This window comes from Lepidochelys kempii, chromosome 3 (assembly GCF_965140265.1).
Source record: "Lepidochelys kempii isolate rLepKem1 chromosome 3, rLepKem1.hap2, whole genome shotgun sequence".
Taxonomy (NCBI): Eukaryota; Metazoa; Chordata; order Testudines; family Cheloniidae; genus Lepidochelys; species Lepidochelys kempii.
In genome coordinates, this window is record NC_133258.1 from 4,131,244 (window position 1) to 4,153,880 (window position 22,637).

Genomic DNA, 22,637 nt, shown 5'->3' on the forward strand with positions numbered 1-22,637 from the left:
CATGGGCTGCGAACCCTCGGGCAGCAGAGTAGCCCTTGGAGTTCAGGGACTTTGCGGGGTCACTAGTCAGATGGGATTAGGGGGGTTGGTGGTCAGTGGTGCAAGCACCGCATGGGAAGGGCAATTCTGCTGCCAGTCAGCTGGGTGGAAGCTGCTGTTTGCTCTAGCAGTTGGAAGGGGGCTGGTGCAGGGAAGGTCTTACAGAGCCTTCAGTGTGAGCCTCTATCCTGACTGGAGAAAGAACTAGGAGGAAGTCCGAGGGGGAGGAGGGAAGGCCTACATCTCTCCCACAATTTCCTTGTAAAAGTTCCCGTAGGAAATATGGGAAAGCTGGATCATAATAATCCTGAGCACACTCTATGGGTCGATGGCAAAGTGTGTTCCAAAGGCAGGTTAAGTATCACTATCCTTGTTTTACATGTGGGGGAAACTGAGGCACATGGTGATAGGTGACTTGCCCAAAGCTGTGCAGGGAGTCAGTGTCAGAGCTGGGATTAGAACCCAGGCAGTCCTGGTTCTTGGGCCTCCCCCACTGTAGAGATCTGTAGTTTGCCCACATGTGGCTTAGCAGTACCTGTGTCCAACTAGTAGGAATCCCAGAGCACATGGGGAGAAGAACGTGTTGTGGAGAGAGCCTTGCAGACACCGGGGTCTAGTCCGAGGGGGATGTGTCCATTCTCCACAGCTGACTTGTGTGTCGTTGCTTGGCGCACAGCATGACAGAGCTATGTAACTCTCGTTCAGATCAGAAATCCTCGGGGAACTGCTCCTTTTGCCACGACACAAGGCAGCTGGGGCAGGAGATAAGCAAGTTGCAGGAAGAGCTGGAGGAGATTCAGAAGATGCTCTTGGTCCAGGAGATCCTGCTGGACCGGACCTCGCAGAGTTACCAGCAGCTCTCATCCACCAGCAGCAAGATCACCAGTGAGATGGACGGCTGCTCATTCTCCATCCGGCAGGTCAACCAGACCTTGGGGCATTTCCTAGCCCAGGTGAGAGGCTGGCAGGCGGCCACCTCGGCTCTGGATGACTCCCTGAAGGGGCTGCTGCAGGAGCGGTACGACGTCAAGGCGGTGGTGGAGCAGATGAACTTCACGGTGGGGCAGACCTCGGAGTGGATCCACGCCATCCAGCGGAAGATGGACGAGGAGACGCGGACACTGCAGAAGGTCGTGACCGAGTGGCAGAACTATACCCGGCTCTTCGGAAGCTTGAGGGCCACCTCCTCCAAGACCAGCGAGCTGGTCAAGAGCATGCAGGCCAGCATGAGCTTGGCCTCGCAGAGGATCAGCCAGAACTCAGAAGGCATGCATGACCTGGTGTTACAGGTGATGGGGCTCCAGCTGCAGCTGGATAATATCTCCTCCTTCCTGGACGACCACGAGGAGAACACGCACGACCTGCAGTACCACACCAGGTACACGCAGAACCGGACGGCGGAGCAGTTCGAGACCCTGGAGGGGCGCATGACCTCCCACGAGATCGAGATCAGCACCATCTTCACCAACATCAACGCCACAGACAGCCACGTGCACAGCATGCTCAAGTACCTGGACGACGTGCGGCTCTCCTGCACCTTGGGCTTCCACTCCCACGCCGAGGAGATGTATTACCTGAACAAGTCCGTCAGCCTGATGCTGGGCACCACGGACCTGCTGAGGGAGCAGTTCAGCCTGCTCAGCGCCCGGCTGGACTTCGACATCCGCAACCTGTCCATGGTCATGGAGGAAATGAAAGTGGTGGACGTCAGGCACGGGGAGATCCTGCGCAACGTCACCATCTTACGAGGCGAGTTGCACGTGGGTACATCTTGGCCGGGGCTCGAACCCAGGACTGCCAGCGGTGAAGGACCAGGCCCCTGGGGTGGAAGAAGTAGCAAGCTCATAAAGCTCTTCTGTGGTGGTGACCCACGCGAGTGTGTGTGCGTTCACCAGGGAGCCCAGGGGGGAAACTGAGGCAGCAGACAGGTGACCCAAATGGGGGAGCTAGCTCTTGTTCTGTGTCTGAATGGGAGGATTTTGGCTGCAGACAGGGGCTTTTGGGGGTATCTTGGGCCACTGGTTCTACCACAAAAATCTCAGGGCCGTGATTTCAGAAGTGATGAGTGATCTTTGGTGCTTGACAGGAGACACTGGAAGGGGCCTGGTTTTCAGTGGTGGGGAGGGGGCTCAGCGCTTGCGGGCCCCTTTATGGTGTCTCCAGCCGGGCTCCCCACAGCCCTAGCCGCTGTGACGTGCTCGGCCCCGGGCAGCTGGGGTAACCGCTGCTGCTGCTGTGGGTGGCATCCACAGCGCAGAGGGAAACCACGGCCTGCCAGCGCCCTGGTGAAAACACGGCTGGAGTCCACACGTCACAAACACACACACCTCGCAGTGCACCTCCCCACCCCTCCACTCCCCACCAAGAGACACTCACCCCCCCACCGTAACACACACCTCGCAATGCACCTCCCCACCCCTCCACTCCCCACCAAGAGACACTCACCCCCCCACCGTAACACACACCTCGCAATGCACCTCCCCACCCCTCCACTCCCCACCAAGAGACACTCACCCCCCCACCGTAACACACACCTCGCAATGCACCTCCCCACCCCTCCACTCCTCACCAAGAGACACTCACCCCCCCACCGTAACACACACCTCGCAATGCACCTCCCCACCCCTCCACTCCCCACCAAGAGACACTCACCCCCCCACCGTAACACACACCTCACCCTGCACCTCCCCACCCCTCCACTCCCCACCAAGAGACACTCACCCCCCCACCGTAACACACACCTCGCAATGCACCTCCCCACCCCTCCACTCCCCACCAAGAGACACTCACCCCCCCACCGTAACACACACCTCACCCTGCACCTCCCCACCCCTCCACTCCCCACCAAGAGACACTCACCCCCCCACCGTAACACATACATCACCCTGCACCTCCCCACCCCTCCACTCCCCACCAAGAGACACTCACCCCCCCACCGTAACACACACCTCGCAATGCACCTCCCCACCCCTCCACTCCCCACCAAGAGACACTCACCCCCCCACCGTAACACACACCTCGCAATGCACCTCCCCACCCCTCCACTCCCCACCAAGAGACACTCACCCCCCCACCGTAACACACACCTCGCAATGCACCTCCCCACCCCTCCACTCCCCACCAAGAGACACTCACCCCCCCACCGTAACACACACCTCGCAATGCACCTCCCCACCCCTCCACTCCCCACCAAGAGACACTCACCCCCCCACCGTAACACACACCTCGCAATGCACCTCCCCACCCCTCCACTCCCCACCAAGAGACACTCACCCCCCCACCGTAACACACACCTCGCAATGCACCTCCCCACCCCTCCACTCCCCACCAAGAGACACTCACCCCCCCACCGTAACACACACCTCGCAATGCACCTCCCCACCCCTCCACTCCCCACCAAGAGACACTCACCCCCCCACCGTAACACACACCTCGCAATGCACCTCCCCACCCCTCCACTCCCCACCAAGAGACACTCACCCCCCCACCGTAACACACACCTCACCCTGCACCTCCCCACCCCTCCACTCCCCACCAAGAGACACTCACCCCCCCACCGTAACACACACCTCGCAATGCACCTCCCCACCCCTCCACTCCCCACCAAGAGACACTCACCCCCCCACCGTAACACACACCTCGCAATGCACCTCCCCACCCCTCCACTCCCCACCAACAGACACTCACCCCCCCACCGTAACACACACCTCGCAATGCACCTCCCCACCCCTCCACTCCCCACCAAGAGACACTCACCCCCCCACCGTAACACACACCTCGCAATGCACCTCCCCACCCCTCCACTCCCCACCAAGAGACACTCACCCCCCCACCGTAACACATACATCACCCTGCACCTCCCCACCCCTCCACTCCCCACCAAGAGACACTCACCCCCCCACCGTAACACACACCTCGCAATGCACCTCCCCACCCCTCCACTCCCCACCAAGAGACACTCACCCCCCCACCGTAACACACACCTCGCAATGCACCTCCCCACCCCTCCACTCCCCACCAAGAGACACTCACCCCCCCACCGTAACACACACCTCGCAATGCACCTCCCCACCCCTCCACTCCCCACCAAGAGACACTCACCCCCCCACCGTAACACACACCTCACCCTGCACCTCCCCACCCCTCCACTCCCCACCAAGAGACACTCACCCCCCCACCGTAACACACACCTCACCCTGCACCTCCCCACCCCTCCACTCCCCACCAAGAGACACTCACCCCCCCACCGTAACACACACCTCACCCTGCACCTCCCCACCCCTCCACTCCCCACCAAGAGACACTCACCCCCCCACCGTAACACACACCTCGCAATGCACCTCCCCACCCCTCCACTCCCCACCAAGAGACACTCACCCCCCCACCGTAACACACACCTCGCAATGCACCTCCCCACCCCTCCACTCCCCACCAAGAGACACTCACCCCCCCACCGTAACACACACACACACATCACAACGCATCCTCACATCCAACCCTCTCTCCCCTCTACACCCATATACACTCACCTACCCACCATAACACACACATACCTCATCACAACGCATCCCCCCACAGCTCCAACCCCCTCTCCCCTGCACACCCATATACAAACAGCCACATACCATAACGTACACACAATCACAACGCATCCCCACACCCAACCCCCTCTGCCCTTCATACCTATATACCCTCACGCACACACCGTAACACACACATCACAATGCACCTCCAACCGACACCCTCTCCCCTCTACACCCATATACAAACAGCCACATACCATAACACACACACATCACAACGCATCCCCACACCCAACCCCCTCTGCCCTTCATACCTATATACCCTCACCCACACACCGTAACACACACATCACAACGCATCCCCACACCCTACCCCCTCTGCCCTTCATACCTATATACCCTCACCCACACACCGTAACACACACATCACAATGCACCTCCAACCGACACCCTGTCCCCTCTACACCCATATACACTTACCTACACACCATAACGTACACACAATCACAACGCATCCCCACACCCTACCCCCTCTGCCCTTCATACCTATATACCCTCACCCACACACCATAACACACACACAATCACAACGCATCCCCACACCCTACCCCCTCTGCCCTTCATACCTATATACCCTCACCCACACACCATAACACACACACAATCACAACGCATCCCCACACCCTACCCCCTCTGCCCTTCATACCTATATACCCTCACCCACACACCATAACGTACACACAATCACAACGCATCCCCACACCCAACCCCCTCTGCCCTTCATACCTATATACCCTCACCCACACACCGTAACACACACATCACAACGCATCCCCACACCCTACCCCCTCTCCTCTCCACATCCACATCCACTCACCCCCCACCGTAACACACACATCACAACACACCCCCTGCACCCAACATCCTCTCCCCTCTACACCCCTATATACTCACCCATACACCATAACACCCCCCCCAGGCCCAAAGCATCCCCCCCACACCTCCAACACCATTGGCTCTGGGCCGCTGATGCTGTCTTGCCCGCCCTCCGGGCTGCCTCTGGAGGGAAGACGGATTATCCTTGATTATGGGATGTGCAGAGCGCGGGCTGGGCTGGCTGCGTGCCCGGCTCTGCAAGGACACCACGAGACACGGCCGCAGGGCTCTCTCTCGGCCGTGGCCCACCCAGCCCTGCCAGACTTGGAGGCATTCATGGACCGACCTCAGCTGCACCCTTACTGGGTTGCCCGCTCCTCTGCTGTCATTAACGGGCTCCTGCTGTTCACCCGGCTTCCTCTCTCTCTTCCCGTCCCCAGTTTTATCATGCCCCATGCGGTCACTCGAATGGCCCTGTCTCCGGCAAGGGGGCCAGGCCTGGGACCTTCCCCATCCACCGGCAGCTCATCTATTAGCAAACCACCTATGTCTAGCCGGTCATTTGTGTTGTAGGGCGCTCATTTGTCAATGACCCTGCTCACTCTCCTCCCTCCTCCCCGATCAGGGCTGGCTCCTTTAATTAAGATAATTCACCCTGGCCAGCAGCTGGCTTCCCTGTTATTACCCTCCCCGCGAGTGCCCCCTAGTGCCCCAAAGCGTGTGTTGCAGCCCCTCACTCCCCGTATTAAATCAGCACTGGACCATCTCAGCCAAGCCTCTGTCCCATCCTTCCCCCGGGGTCTGATTGAGCGATGTCTCCTGGGTTTTCTAATGACTGCGGGATTGATCACGTGGGGGTGAGCTTAGCAGCGTCACGGGCCGCTGGAGTGACGGGCTTGTCAAGCGTGTGTTGGCTTCGTCCCTCCCGTAGCTGCCCTGCTTGCAGGATAATAGCCTATTACTGCTGCCTCGCAGGGGAGCTACCCCGTCACCTCGGGCAGCAGCAGCTCTGAATTCTAAAGCCACGGCCCATTTCAGGTCTGCCGTGTCTTGCTCTGTGATGAGGGGGGTCTGACCCACACAGGGGTGCTATAAATAACACTATCATCTATATCCAACCCCTGCCCAAGCAGCTACAGAGCCCTCCCTCCCCATCTCCTGCCCCCCCCCACCCACCACTGGACAAGTGCCTAGGCCCAGTCTCCCACCTCAAACCCTTCCCCAGCCTAGTCACTATTCCCCCAGCTGTACAGGCAGACTTCCAAACCCCGCCTTCCAGCTGTCGCATGTTCCCCCGCACCCCGGCCCCAGCTCTCCTGCCTCCCCCTGCTGCCAAGCCAGCCCCCACTCTCCTATTGAGCGTTGAGCCTGGGTGCCTTTTGGAAAGCGCTTTGGGAACCTGCTGGGCGAAAGCCAGGGCATAGGAATTACTTTAGCGACCATTGAAATGCAGCCACCTCTGGGATGGAGCACAGCAGCTGGTTGGCAACACACTGCAGCCAGGGCAAGAGAAAGCTGCAGGAGGGAGTATAGAGAGGGAGAACATTGCCCATGCTGGAATTTGGCCAGGACGCCCAGGGTGCTCCAGCACCGGGGAACCTCCTATTGACATCCCATATTAGCTAACCCCCCTCTAGCAGCATGTTGCAGTCCAGAGACAGAGCATGCCTCTAGTGCTTAGAGGTGAAGGGGGAGCAAGGGTTAATCCCAGCTTCCCAGAGAGCAGGAAGCCTCCCTGGCACAAACACACCCAGCTCTCCTGGCTGCCATTCTTGTTGCTGTGGTCCTGTTATGGAAAAAGGGAGCAATGCAAAACAAGCTGTGGACCTGGCAGGGCCGGGCAGTAGGTGCAGTTCCTCCCACAAAGCCCCTAGCTTCAGACAGTGCCTCGCTGTGTGTCTATCTGCTGGCAGGGCCGCTTGAGTCAACACATGACGGCATCTCTAATGGGCAGGGAGGGTAAACAGGAGGAGCTGGCAGGGGATGGGCACCTGGCGCCTTCCCTTGGCTCCTGCTGGTGGACTTCTCCATGTGGTTCCCAAGGGATGCCAGTCAATTCCACAACAGTCTCCCCCAGCTGGAGATCGGACAATTACTCAGACACCAGCCATTTCCTGGGAGCTGGACGATTAACCCCAACGATTCTGGCAGAGGGTCAACCCGCTCTCCAAACCCTGGGGCGGGGAGCAGGGGCAGAAAAGATGCTTCCCTCCCTGGGTGCATTGGCTAGGCTCCCTCTCTTCTGTGACACTGAGCAGGGTTAGGATGGGGTAGGCATCTCCCATGTGATTCGTGCCCATGGACTTTGGTCCTTCGTTGCCTTAATGTGTCATCCGCCTGGGGTGGGGCGGGGGGGTCTCCAGCTGCAGAGCTCAGTGCTGTCCAGTGGCATGCCCCTTGCGGGGCAGGAGGACCACTCAGGCTCCCATTGCCAGGACACTGTAACCCAGGTAACACTGGTTAACGATGTTCTGCACTCACCACTTGATCCTTTCCCCCGCAGGTGTGCCTGGCCTCCCTGGACCCAGAGGACTCAAAGGCGACATGGGAGTGAAGGGGCCCGCAGGAAGAAAGGGGGAGAAGGGTGATGCCGGGGGCCTGGGCTCTCCTGGCCCACAGGGCTCCAGAGGACCTCCAGGCATCCCAGGCCCTCAAGGCGAGACGGGACCTATTGGCGTGAAAGGCGTGCCGGGCTTTAAAGGTGCTAAGGGCAGCTTTGGGCAAGCTGGCCTCAAAGGACAGATGGGCCTGAAAGGCGACATAGGCCCTCAGGGGCTGGAGGGAGCTCCAGGGCCAGTGGGTCCAGCAGGGCCACAAGGGAAGCCAGGGATCCCAGGGAAGCCAGGGTCACCAGGCCAGCTTGGGCCACCGGGTCCGAAGGGAGACCCCGGCGTGCGTGGGCCCCCAGGCTTACCGGGGCCGCCGGGTGTCTAAGCCAGCCCCACCCGCAGCCCTGCCCTACGGGACGCTGGCCCAGCTGGGACGGGGAGGGGAGGTCTCTGCAGTGCTGAGTAAATGTGCCATCTGGCTGGAGGCGCATCCCAAGGTCTGTCACCAGCATCCCCCTGGCCCTGCAGGAGATTCAGCCGGTGATCCCAGCAGGCAGCCCGACCCCCCACATCCCTCCCGGGACGTCCTGCCTGAGCAGAGCGGCTGGGATCCCCGCTCACTGTTAGGACCTGGATCCATGCTGACCTGCACGGTGCCCCCAGCAGCCAGCACCCGTTGTTCGTTCACAGGCCCTCAGAGACAGCCAAGGGCAGCACGGCCCCCCCCGGATGGGAAACCAGCGCTGTCCACATCCTGCCCTTCCCTTTCCAAGATCCTGCTTGTTCCTGTTTGACCCAGACACGCGGGGATGTTTGAAAGGCAAAGAGCTAAATCTTCGTGCGTCAATGGGAGTGCGTGTGTGTGTGAGAGAGACTCTGGCTTCGGGACTCTGCTAGGCCTTGCCAAGAATGCACTGGGCTTTGCCCTGCTGCTGGGATCTGGGGAGCTGGGCCCAAGCAGGTTTCCCATGTCTCCCTTTCACTGGCAGAGCTTGGGCGTTTTGCTGCCTGGCAAAGATGGACGTGCCTCCAGTCGCATCATTGCCTTGGTTTCCATCATCCACTTCTTTCCCTGCAGCCTCTGCTCCAGACCTCGCTCACTGCAAGTGGGTCTGGGCACCGCGCTCTCATGCCACAGCTGGTCGGGGCCATCCCTGAGCATCCCACAGTTCTGTATTCGGACACTTCGATTCTCCCTCCTGACCCGCACGGCAGCCAGTTGGGCTTGGTCCAGGTGGCCTCAGCTGTCGGTACCCGTTCAGCTCCTGGTAGGCAGAGGCCCATGGCACCATCACCCACAATCTCAGATGGCACCCTCCCTGGCCGCTTGCGATAGAGGGGCCAAGGATCGAATGATCCCTGGAATCCCTGCTCCCCGTAAAAAGGGTTCCCTCTAAGTCAGGATCGAGGGATTTGGGGAGCAGACACTGTGCCCTAGGCAGCCAAGCCAGCAGGCTCCAAATTCCCGTGTAAAACCTCCAGCCCCTTTGCATCGAGAGCCCCTAAGAAGGATGCTGACAAATTGCAGGGGGGTCAGAGAGGAGCCATGACTGATGAAAGGGTCAGAGAACGTATGCTATGGTGACAGGCTCAAGGAGCTCAATCTATTTAGCTTCACAAAGAGCCGGGTGGGGGTGACTTGATCACAGTCTACAAGTATCTAATCATGGGCTCTTGAGTCTAGCTGAGAAAGGTCCAACACTACGCAATGGCTTGGAGTTGAAGCTAGACAAATTCAGACTGGAAATAAGGTGTGCAATTTACAAAGTGGGGGGTACTTAACCATTAGAGCAACTTACCACGGGCCGTGCTCGATTTGTCATCAGTGCCATTTTTAAATCGCGATTGGACTTTTGTCTCAAAGCTTCTGCTCTAGGAATTATTCTGGGGCAGGTCTCTGGCCTGTGTCATGCGGGGGGGGGAGAGGGGGGGTCAGACTAAACGATCACAGTGGGCCCTTCTGGCCTTGGGATCCATGAAAAGCTCATTTGACAGCTACCGAGGCCCTGATGACCTGCCGAAAGCCACTTGCTGAGCCAGGGGTAGGGCTGGCGTTAGACCCAAAGCCCCTGACTCCCTGGCCGGTGGCTGATCAAGAGGAGCACCGCTACCTCCGTGGCTGGTCTGCACAGCTCGGAATCGTGTTTAGATCGCCCCGTGCTCATGGCAGAAGCTGGGTGGGAGTCAATGAGAGGCTAGGAAGGGGTCACACAGCGAGTCAGCCAGACAGCTGGGAACTGAACCCGGGTCTTCGGATACCGGCTGCGGGACGCGGCAGTCCCTGGCAGAGAGCTGCAGGAGCCGGCGCCTGGCGGCGGGAGCCAGTAGACCAGGGTTTCGCAGGAATTGGCAGACTGGCTCAGCCCCGCGGCCCAGCTAGCCCAGCATCCTGTCTCCGGCAGCCGTTAGCATCAGATGTTTCAGAGGATGGTCTGAGACACCCTCCCCTCCCCCCCACCAGTTGCTGATGAGGGAGAACCTGCCCCTGACAAAGCGGTAATCCTGATCGCTAACGGTTAGTTATAAGTCTGGATAGTCCTGTTATCCACAGACATGCCCAAGTCCTCTTTGACTCATGCTCAGTTGTTGGCCTCAATGGCCTCCAGTGGCAGTGAGTTCCACAGACTAACTGTGCCTTGTGTGAAAAAAATATTTCCTTTTATCACCTTCTCAATCTGCCCCCTTCTAATTTTCTTTTCACGTCCCCCTCAGTTTCCCCATCTGTGAAATGGGAACAACCAGACCCCCCCCCCGCCACCAGCTTCAAGAGGTGTGGCTGGAGAGTGCTGCTTGTTACAGCCATTCGGGCCTGTTTGCAGCGGTGGGTTAGATAGAGACGGAGGGAGATCTGCCGCTGGCCCAGCTCAGTCCCCGTCTGTTCCTATTCAGCAATCCATCACCATGGGGTCAATGTCTGTTGGCGCATGGGGGAACCAGCCATGGGGGGGACTTTACACAGCTGCAGCGGCTGGGAAGTACAGGGGGGAGCAGGAAGCTAGTGGTGGGGAAGGAAGGGGAGGCCTAGAGAAGTGGCAGAAGGCCGGGGAGAGGCACAACGTGGCTTTTGGGGAGCACCCAGGGCGGTGGGGGAGGCTGAGCTGTGGGACCGGGGTCATGAGCCAAATGGAAGAGGAAGTGTTTGGTGGGAGACAGTGCTGGGGAGCAGTCTGGACGGGGGGCCTAGAGGTGAAGCAGGTTGGGGGAGGTCTCGGGCTGTCTGGGGAGCTGGGGGGGATTGGGAAGAGGAGCGGTGAAGAGGCTGGGGAGACCCTGGATCTGAGACCCTGACCGGCAGGCGGCCCCAGCGCTGCACCAGGATGACGGGCCCAGGCCCTGCCTCTGTTCAAACATGGGGCCCACGGTTCATGGCAGGCACAAAACTTTGGGCAAAACGGCCTCCCAGAGGCCCGTGGGAACACAACACTTAGCCTCGCTATCTGAGCCGGCCCTGCCCCGGAACAGCCACTGTATTATGGTTCAGACCCTGCCTCTCGTGCTCTGAGCCCGGGCTGGCGTGGGCATCTACCTGCAGGACCGTCCCACCCCATCCCCCAGCCTGCCTCAACCCCCCAAACCCACCTAAAACACCAGCACGCTGGGGAGTGCCCGGTCTGGCTGTCACCCCCGTGCCAGGCCCGAGGAACCCATCCCCTAGACAAAGTCCCCTGCCCTTCCCTTGAGAAAGGGACAAGCGCTTGGATCTGGGACCAGGCAGCCGTAGGGCGGGAGCGGGTCCTGCCCCGTTCCTGCTGAGCGCCGAGGGTGCCGTCCGCGATGAGACATGTCGCAGGCTGGTGTGATGTCGCGTGTGTGCTACATGGTGCAGCTGGGCTGCGTCATCTCCTGCCCTTTTCACCCCAGTATCTACCTACGATATAGTGGCAAATGTATTCCTGGCTCAATAAAGATACGACTGTATGGGGAGAGCCCGCGCCCTGGCTTTGTGTGTGCGGCATTTCCCATTGCTTTGATGTTTAGGCAAAGAGACGACTGCCCAATGCACGGCTGGCTCCTGGAGACACCCCACTCCCGGCTGGCACCTCGGGGGGTGAGGGGCTCCCCTCCTGACGGGGAGATTTCAGCATCAATCATGCTGGCAGGCCCCAGATTGGTGCTGACCAGCTGTTTAGGGACAGCAGGGATGGAAGGGTGGACCCTCCCCGCATGAGGAAGGGAGCAAGAATTGGGGATCCAAGAGGAGACACCTCCTGCCGCCCCCAAATGAAGCCGGGACTCACTGGGTGTGTCTATAGCAGGGTTACTCAACCTGCGGGTCACAACCATGTGGGAGGGCCAGAGAGGTGGGGGAATCAGGTCCTGTCCCCGGGAGGCTGGAAGACCTGTGGGGGTCAGGTCCTGTCCCTGGGGGAGGGTTGCAGACCTGCCCCGCACTGACCCCACAGTGGCAGTCTGCAGCTCCAGTCCAATGGGGCTGGCTGGGCTGCTCCCCACTGCGGAAGCTGCGACCGGGTGCACGGGGTTCACAGCACCACTCAGCTTCGGCCCCGCCACCCCTCTGGCATGACGGCAGGAGATCGGCCAAGCCGAAGTTGAGCAAGCAGCACTGCGCCCCCATGCATCCGGGCACATGCCGCTCGCACACGTTTTGACCCAGCCCCTCTGATGTGGGGGCCTTGCTTGCAGACCCTGGCTGCAGCAGTCGCACCGCCCAGACCAGCAAGCCACGCCGAGCCTGGAGCTGTTGCTAGGGTATGCTCGGTGCACTTATTTAGTGCTTATTACGTTCCCGCCTGTCTTACTATTGTGGGTAAGAAATATTTCAGACATCCGATGGTTTTTGCACTAAAGCTCTTTCCAGGGGCACGACCGACCATCAAGGTTTACAAGAACCACGGAGCGATCCTGCAGTCCCGGGGTGTGATCGCAGGTGGGGTATTCACAGCGGCAAAGCTCCCAAGATGGGTAGTTCACCAGTACAACAGAGCTGCTTTCTGAGAGGACATGGGAGGCTCTCCACTGCTCCCAGCTCCTGCGGCCGCTCCGGCACATCTGGCCCCCTCCAGAAAGAGGTGGGCAGTGATCAGCTGGTGTGGCTCAAATGACTCAAGATGTTACAGGGCTTTTCCCCTCCAAGGGGAATTGGCCTTCTGAAACCTCTGTCCACCCCCCACCCCACCCCACCTGGCCCCAGCCAGATCCATTCCCTGGGAATGGCAGGCACCAGCCATGCCCTGGGGTATCAACTAGAGATGGAAGGTATCTGGACTGCCAGATTGGGGTGAGGGAGGATGGTCCCCCAGGGCATCTTGGTGAATGTGACACTTCCTGGGGGTACCCAGCGTTGCCACCTGCCCTTAGCGTGAGGGAACCTTGTCTGTGCCTGCCGGAGGTCAGCTCCCCGACTCCACCAGCCCCCGGCAACTCAAGCACTGCCCTCCCCCAGCCTACGCAGACCCTGCTCTCTTGCTGCAGATTAGCAATAGCTACACCCCGACCCCCGATCCCTCTAAGCATCACCCTGGCACGCCCAGCCCCTGGCCCACTGGATGCTCCCCGAATTCACAGACCCGCTTGTCACACTGTCTGGAGGCACTCACAGCCGTGAGTCCCCACCCCCGGGCAGACTGTCGAAAGCAGGGCAGACACCCCAAGCTGGTGGTGTGAACTCCTGGATCTCTGCAACAGTCTTACCATGGGTCAAAGACAGTCCCCTTGGGCTCTCCGGATCTATGTTACCACCAGGCAAGCTGGATTTAGAGATCCCTGGTCACTTACACCAAAAATCACACCACATTTAGGTTGCTCCCAGTGCCAAGAGACCAGTCACTTACTGCAGATCAACTGGTACTCTAGATCTTACACCAAAGACAACGCCTGAAGACAATCCTGGCATAAAACTAACCGTTTATTAACTAGGAAGAAGAAATGAGAGTCATTTTCATGTTAAAGCAAGGAAACATACAGGCACCTGAGTTACCATCTATGGTTCCTAAAGGTGACAAGGCTGTAATAATCTGTCCCTTCAAAATGTCTTTCAGGGCGGACCCAGGTTGACCCCGGGGGTCTCTGCTTTAGCTACTGTCTCTGGCCCCGTGAGAGTTCAAAGAGACGATGCTTTTTCCTTGTGAGGCATTTTTATATCTTCTTCCCTCGGAAATCAAGCTGATAGCAACAGTTCCCACACAGGTCCCTGCTTCATGCGGGTGGAGGGGATGCACTTAAAAAAGTCTTTGATCCTTGATCTAGCACAGTGATTCTCAACCAGGGATACACGTACCTCTGGGGGTGCGCAGAGCTCTTCCAGGGGGTACCTCAACTCATGTAGATATTTGCCTCGTTTTACAAGAGGCTACACAAAAAGCACTAGCCAAGTCAGTACAAATTAAAATTTCATACAGACACTGACTTGTTTATACTGCTCTATATGCTATACACTGACACGTAAGTACCATATTTATATTCCAATCGATGTATTTTATAATTATATGGGGAAATGAGAAAGTCAGCCATTTGTCAGTAGCAGTGGGCTGGGACACTTGTATTTTTATGTCTGATTTTGTGAGCAAGTTGTTTTGAAGTGAGGTGAAACTTGGGGTACGCAAGACAAATCCGACTCCTGAAAGGGGCACAGTAGTCTGGAAAGGTTGAGAGCCCTGTTCTAGCACAATGGCTCATTTGTGTTTAATGAACAGGATTTAGCATCTTCTAGTTAGAGACCGTCGTCTGCATTCTACAAGGCTTTCTCTCTGTTCATAAACGATCCGGAAAAAGGGGTAAACAGTGAGGTGGCAAAATTTGCAGATGATACAAAACTACTCAAGCTAGTTGAGTCCAAAGCAGACTGCGAAGGGATCTCACAAAACTGAGTGACTGGGCAAGAAAATGGCAGATGAAATTCAAGGTTGATAAATGCAAAGTAATGCACATTGGAAAACATAATCCCTACTATAAATAGAAAATGATGGGGTCTAAATTAGCTGTTACCACTCAAGAAGGAGATCTTTAACTGGGTGATGATTTAACTGGGAATTGGTCCTGCTTTGAGCAGGGGGTTGGACTAGATGACCTTCTGGGGTCCCTTCCAACCCTGATATTCTATGATTCTATGATCTTGGAGGCATTGTGGATAGTTCTCTTAAAACAACTACTCAGTGTGCAATGACAGCCAAAAAACAGAACAGAAAGCTGGGAATCATTAAGAATGGGAGAGATAATAGGACAGAAAATATCATGTTGCCTCTATATAAATCCACAGTACGCCCACATCTTGAATACTGCATGCAGATCTGGTCTCCCCATCTCAAAAAAGATATATTGGAATTGGAAAAGGTTCAGAAAGGGCCACAAAAATGATTAGGTGTCTGGAAGAGCTTCCGTCTGAGGAGAGATTAATAAGACTGGGACTTTTCAGTTTCGGAAAGAGACAACTATAGAGAGATATGATAGAGGTCTATAAAGTCGTGACTGGTGTGGAGAAAGTAAAGAAGGAAGTGTGACGATGTGACTCAGCAGGGAGGGGGGAGTGTTGACCTGGGAATGTGCCCTGGGGATGGGAGACCTGAGAACCTGTCACCTGAGCCAGGAGGGGGAGGGGGAGGTGACACCTCTGCCCAGGAATGTGAACAGGGGCTGCAGCAGGGAACCTGCTGGGTGAGTTTAGTTTCAGTTTGGGGCTGGGGAGAGGAACACAGGGAACCCCAGGGCTGGGGTCTAAGCTCCCTGCTCCCCCAGAAGGACGTGATTGAGGGGTCCTGGTTGTACCCACAAGCTCTGTTTTTGGACTGTGTTCCTGTTGTCCAATAAACCTTCTGTTTTATTGGCTGGCTGAGAGTCTCAGTGGATCCCAGGAAGAGGGGTGCAGGGCCTGGACTCCCCCACACTCCGTGACAACTGGTGGCAGCGGTGGGATCTACTGCACCCCGTGAACGGCGCTTCCTGCAGTAAGTGACTGGGGAGCAGTAAAACGAAGGGGAATTGACGGGGACCAGGCGTGCTGAAGATTCAGAGAGAGACGGTTTCGGGGGGCGGTTAACCCCTGGGAATGTGTGACCAGAGAGAAAGACTTTTGCAGTAACAGGGTCCCCCGGGGGATTGCAGCGAGCGGTCCCAGGGGCGGAGGAATCTGCAGCTCGACCCTGGCAAAGAGGTGGTGACCTCGAGAAGGACTGGCACACGAGGGGCTTTTCCTGGAAACCGTGGGAAGCTGCCCGGCCTGCGAGGGGCCAGCAGGGAGATGTACGCTAAACGCCTGAAGAGCGACCTGGTGGAGCTGTGCAGGCAGAGGGGGCTGCGCATCGGGAGGTCCACCAAGGAACAGCTGATTGCCCAGCTGGAGGAGAGGGATCGCTTGGATGACCCGATCCCTGTCCCTGAGGGAAGCCGCCCGGCAGACGCAGCGTGGGCCCTGGGGCCTGACCGGGCTGGGAGGGGTCAGACTGCTGCTGAGGACATCCCGAGACCCTTCCTACCTGGGCCTGGGGGAGGGGTTGGGGGAAGCCCGGCGAATATCGAGGGCACCTTGACCCCGGCACCCAGCAGGGGATCCTCCCGGCGGAGCTCCCCATCCCTGGAGCGGAGGCGGCTGGAATGGGAGAGGGAGATGAAAATGAGGGAGCTGGAGGATCATGAAAAACAACGTCAACATGAGCAGGAGGAGAAGGAGAAACAACGTCAACATGAGCGTCAGGAGAAGGAGAAACAAAGACAGCATGAACTGGAGCTGGCCAGGCTGAGGAGCAGTGGGGCCCCGGCTGCGGCTGCGGTGAGTGCGGGGGGACCCAAGACTGCAAGGAGCTTTGATAAGTGCTTCCTGGCCCAGCGAAGGAGGGGGAGGACATAGATAGCTTCCTGACGGCCTTTGAGAATGCCTGTGAGCTGCACAGGGTTGACCCTGCAGACAGGCTCCAGTTTCTCACCCCCTTACTGGACCCCAAAGCCGTGGAGGTGTACAGCCGAATGACAGGGGCGGAGGCAGGGGACTATGAACTGTTCAAACAGGCCCTGCTCCGTGAGTTTGGGCTGACCCCCGAGATGTACCGGAGAAGGTTCCGGAGTCAGCGTAAAACACCTGAGGTCACCTACCTACAACTGGCCAACCGGATGCAGGGGTATGCCCGCAAGTGGACAGCTGGGGCCCGAGCTAAAGAGGACCTGCTTGACCTAATCGTACTGGAGCAACTGTATGATCAGTGCCCGTCCGACCTGAGGCTGTGGCTGGTGGACAAAAAGCTCGAGAACCCCCAGCACGCAGGGCAGCTGGCCGACGAGTTTGTGAACAGTCGGTCGGGGGTAGCCGGGAGGAGCCCCAAAAGAACAGGCCCCCCCCGATGCAGAGAGAGAGTCACCACGGGACCTCCCAGCGGGGAAATAGGGAGAACCCCCTCCCACGGGGAACGCCTGGCGTCGGGCCCCTCCGACCCGCTCGAGGGGACCAACGTGACCTGAGCTGCTATCACTGTGGCCAGAGAGGCCACGTACGGTCCCAGTGCCCCGGGCTCAGGGACAAACTGAGCAGACCCAACCTACCCAGGGTTAACTGGGTAGGGACCCAGCTGGACGAGGGGCAGACGACCCAGGAAAGGGGGCCTACCAGTTTACCACCTGCCCCGGAGGGAAGAGTACCCCAGGCCAGCTCCACCAGAGGGCTGGAGGCTCTGGACTCAGGGTGCTCAGTTTACAGGGTGGGCGCGGGGCTGTCCCTCCGGAGAGAGTGCCTTGTTCCCCTGGAGGTGGATGGGAGGAAGGTCAATGGATACTGGGATACGGGCGCGGAGGTGACGCTGGCCCGGCCCGAGGTGGTGGCCCCAGATCGGGTGGTGCCCAACACCTATCTGACCCTGACAGGGGTGGGCGGGACCCCATTTAAGGTGCCCGTGGCAAGGGTACACCTGAAATGGGGGGCCAAGGAGGGCCCCAAGGATGTGGGGGTACACCACCATTTGCCCACTGAAGTTTTGATGGGGGGAGACCTAGAGGACTGGCCAAGCAAGCCCCAGGCCGCCCTGGTTGTGACGCGTAGCCAGAGCCGGCGAGGGGCACTGCGCCCTGACCTCGGGGAGGGTATCACACCGGAGGCGCAGGACCCTACCCTGGTGGGGAGGGAGGGCCGAGGGGCACGGCTCAGAGAGGCGGAGGCCTCGGACCTGGCCAGCGAGAGGGAACCGGGCCCCATCCCTTCCCCAGCCGCTGAGTTCCAGGCCGAGTTGAGGAAAGATCCCTCCTTGCGGAAGCTCAGGGACCTGGCCGACCTCAGTGTGGGACGGACCATGAGGAGAGGCTGCCAGGAGAGGTTCCTGTGGGAGAAGGGGTTCCTGTACCGAGAATGGGCTCCCACAAGGGAAGTAGAGTCCTGTGGGATCAGGAGGCAGCTGGTGGTCCCCCAGAAGTATCGCCGCAGGCTCCTGTACCTGGCCCATGACATCCCCCTCGCAGGGCACCAGGGAATCCGGCGCACCCGGCAGAGGTTGCTACAGAACTTTTACTGGCCCGGGGTCTTTACCACGGTCCGGCAGTATTGCCGATCCTGTGACCCTTGTCAGAGGGTGGGGAAGGCCCGGGACAAGGGGAAAGCGGCTTTGAGACCTTTGCCCATCATAGAGGAGCCTTTCCAGAAGGTGGCCATGGACATCGTGGGGCCTCTCAGCAAGACGACCCGGTCGGGGAAGAAATACATTCTGGTGGTGGTAGATTTTGCCACCCGCTACCCCGAGGCAGTGCCCTTAGCTTCCATTGAAGCAGACACCGTGGCCGATGCGCTCCTGACCATTTTCAGCCGAGTGGGGTTCCCCAAGGAAGTCTTGACAGACCAAGGCTCCAACTTCATGTCGGCCCTGCTCCGGTGCTTGTGGGAGAAATGTGGGGTCCGGCACGACTGGGCCTCAGCTTATCACCCCCAGTCCAATGGGCTGGTGGAGAGGTTTAACGGGACGCTAAAGATGATGCTGAAAACCTTTATGAACCAGCACCCACAGGATTGGGACAAGTACTTACCTCACCTGCTGTTCGCATACAGGGAGGTGCCCCAGGAGTCTACCAGATTTTCGCCTTTCGAACTGTTATATGGCAGGAGGGTGAGGGGCCCCCTGGACCTGATGAGAGACGAGTGGGAGGGGAAGGCCACTCCCGATGGAGAGTCAGTGGTGGAGTATGTCCTGATCTTCCGAGAGAGACTGGCTGAACTCATGGGCCTGGCCAGGGAGAATCTGGCCAGAGCCCAGAGGAAGCAGAAGGTCTGGTATGACCGCACGGCACGGGCCCGTGCCTACGCCACCGGGGATCAGGTGATGGTTCTCATCCCAGTGAGAAAGAACAAACTACAGGCCGCCTGGGAGGGCCCTTTCAAGGTCGTCAAGCAGCTCAATGAGGTAAACTATGTGGTGGAGCTGTCGAACCGGGCGCACCACCGCCGGGTGTACCATGTGAATATGATGAAGCCATATTATGCCAGGGGGAATGTGGTGTTGGCCGTGTGTGAACAGTGGGAAGAGCAGGGAGATGACCCTTTAGTAGATCTATTCCCTGGGACCAGAGCTGGTTTCCCCCTGGAAACAATTCCCCTCTCGGATCAGCTAACCCCTGCCCAGCAAGCTGAGGTCAGGGAGGTGCTGCATCCGTACCGACAGCTGTTTTCCAACCGGCCTGGACGCACTAATCTGACTGTCCACCAGGTGCAGACAGGGTCGCACCCGCCGATAAGATGCTCCCCCTTCCGAGTCACAGGGAAAACTGCTCAGGACCTGGAAAGAGAGGTCCGGGACATGCTGGCTTTGGGGGTGATCCAGCCATCTGCCAGCCCTTGGGCCTCGCCGGTGGTGCTGGTCCCCAAAAAGGACGGGTCGGTCCGGTTCTGTGTGGACTATCGGAAGCTCAATGCCATCACTGTATCTGATGCCTACCCCATGCCCAGGCCGGACGAGCTCCTAGACAAGCTGGGAGGAGCTCGGTACCTTACCACCATGGACCTTACAAAGGGCTACTGGCAAGTGCCGCTGGATGCAGATGCCCGACTGAAATCGGCCTTTATCACCCCTCTGGGGCTCTATGAGTTCCTGACCCTGCCTTTCGGCCTCAAGGGAGCACCGGCCACCTTCCAGCGCCTGGTGGACCAGCTCCTGAGGGGGATGGAGAGTTTTGCCGTGGCGTATATTGATGACATCTGTGTCTTTAGCCAGACCTGGGAGGACCACGTGTCCCAGGTTAGACAAGTGCTGGACCGACTCCAGGGGGCTGGGTTGACTGTAAAAGCGGAGAAGTGCAAGGTGGGGATGGCTGAAGTATCTTACCTGGGCCATCGGGTGGGGAGCAGCTGCCTAAAGCCGGAACCAGCCAAGGTGGAGGTGATCAGAGACTGGCCCGCTCCCCACACCAAAAAGCAGGTCCAAGCCTTTATTGGGATGGCAGGATACTACCGAAGATTTGTGCCCCACTTTAGCGCCATCGCCACCCCCATCACGGAGCTATGCAAGAAGGGGAAGCCAGACAAGGTGGTCTGGACCGAGCAGTGCCAGGTGGCTTTCCGGGCGCTGAAGAAGGCTCTGGTCAGTGGCCCAGTTCTGGCAAACCCAGACTTTGACAAGCCCTTTGTGGTGTTCACCGACGCCTCAGACACGGGACTGGGGGCGGTGTTAATGCAGGAGGATGAAAAGGGGGAGAGACACCCCATCGTGTACCTGAGCAAGAAGTTGCTACCCCGGGAGCAACACTACGCGGCCATCGAGAAGGAGTGCCTGGCCATGGTGTGGGCCCTCAAGAAACTAGAACCCTATCTCTTCGGGCGGCACTTCACCGTCTACACCGACCACTCTCCCCTGACCTGGCTGCACCAGATGAAAGGAGCCAACGCCAAACTCCTGAGATGGAGCCTGCTCCTGCAGGATTACGACATGGACGTGGTCCACGTGAAGGGAAGTGCCAACCTGATAGCGGATGCGCTGTCCCGGAGAGGGGGCCCCGAACTTCCCCAGGTCACTGGTCAGCGTGACCCCGCTCAGTTCAGTCTCAAAGGGGGGGAGAGATGTGACGATGTGACTCAGCAGGGAGGGGGGAGTGTTGACCTGGGAATGTGCCCTGGGGATGGGAGACCTGAGAACCTGTCACCTGAGCCAGGAGGGGGAGGGGGAGGGGGAGGTGACACCTCTGCCCAGGAATGTGAACAGGGGCTGCAGCAGGGAACCTGCTGGGGGGGTTTAGTTTCAGTTTGGGGCTGGGGAGAGGAACACAGGGAACCCCAGGGCTGGGGTCTAAGCTCCCTGCTCCCCCAGAAGGACGTGATTGAGGGGTCCTGGTTGTACCCACAAGCTCTGTTTTTGGACTGTGTTCCTGTTGTCCAATAAACCTTCTGTTTTACTGGCTGGCTGAGAGTCTCAGTGGATCCCAGGAAGAGGGGTGCAGGGCCTGGACTCCCCCACACTCCGTGACAGGAAGTGTTATTTACTCCTTCACATAACACAAGAACTCAGGGTCACCACATGAAATTAAGAGGCAGCAGGTTGAAAACAAACAAAAGGAAGTATTTCTTCACACAACGCACAGTCAACCTGTGGAACTCCTTGCCAGAGGATGTTGTGAAGGCCAAGACTATAACAGGGTTCCAAAAAGTACTAGATGCGTTCATGGAGGATAGCTCCATCAATGGCTGTTAGCCAGGCTAGGCAGGGATGGTGTCCCTAGCCTCTGTCTGCCAGAAGCTGGGGATGGGCGACAGGGGATGGATCACATGATGATTCCCTGTTCTGTTCATTCCCTCTGGGGCACCTGGCATTGGGCACAGTCAGAGGACAGGATACTGGGCTAGATGGACCTTTGGTCTGACCCAGTCTGGCCGCTCTTATGTTCTGCTCTGTTTGATGAGTTACGTAGTCACAGAGGTTTACAGCGCAGATGCTGGCTATCACTTTATAACCTGGGGTACAGGTGATTGAGGACAATACATGCAGCGGCTTACAAGCATTTTTAAAAAACATGAAACACCACTCATCAACTGAACATCTGATGTCCATTGTGGTGATGCTAACACACAGGGGAGCAAGCCCGCTTTCCAGCGATGCATTTATAAGTGTCCACTGAGGCCTGGGCACGAGCTGGCATCTGGTCTGCCAGCGTCACACCGCTATTTCCAAAGGAACAGTCGTCCCCCCTGCCCCCCCCAGTTTACCAGTCACCCCTCCGGATCACCGCGCCACTTCACTGACAGCACGTAGCTCCGACTGCCCCCTTCACAGGGAACGCTGGGTTCAGTCACTGAAACCAGCCGACACCGCGGTGCTCACTCCAGGTGCAGGGACTGCGCTGATTAGACAGTGACATTATACTGCTGAATAACAACAAGGTAGAAGGGGTCCACGGTTATTCAAAGCCAGAAGAGACTCTGTCACAGGAGAGACTGGAATATCAACATTGTTTCAAGACGAGCCAAGCAGGAGAGCGCCTGATTGAAGCCTATGAAATAATGGATGATTATGAAGCAGGTAAATCAGGAGTTCCTTGTATCATGCCAGTGTTAACTAGAAAAAGGGGATACCAGTGAAACTGTAAGCCAAGCCTGCGGCCAGCTTGTCCCCTAGGGGAAGGGTGTCTCTTTGCACCCCAAGTTATACCCCCAACAATCCATTGTCTTCACTCATAGACAGGTTATGCCCCCCCCGCCCCCCCGGTTTTGTTTTTTTCCTGCAGGTTCCTTTCCTGTTGCTTT

The 22,637-nt window shown here is 58.1% G+C and overlaps 1 protein-coding gene across 3 annotated transcripts in view; it reads left to right on the plus strand.

The window, feature by feature from the left end:
- Positions 1 to 11,152, plus strand: part of SCARA3 (scavenger receptor class A member 3) — a 31,367-nt gene extending 20,215 nt beyond the window's left edge. For all 3 annotated transcript variants that reach the window (XM_073335522.1, XM_073335520.1, XM_073335521.1), the window contains 2 exons: positions 745 to 1,788; positions 7,942 to 11,152. In XM_073335522.1, the coding sequence (XP_073191623.1) occupies positions 745 to 1,788; positions 7,942 to 8,372 (1,475 nt within the window). In that variant the 3' untranslated portion in view covers positions 8,373 to 11,152. The remainder of the gene's footprint in view (positions 1 to 744; positions 1,789 to 7,941) is intronic.
- Positions 11,153 to 22,637: the final 11,485 nt, after the last annotated feature.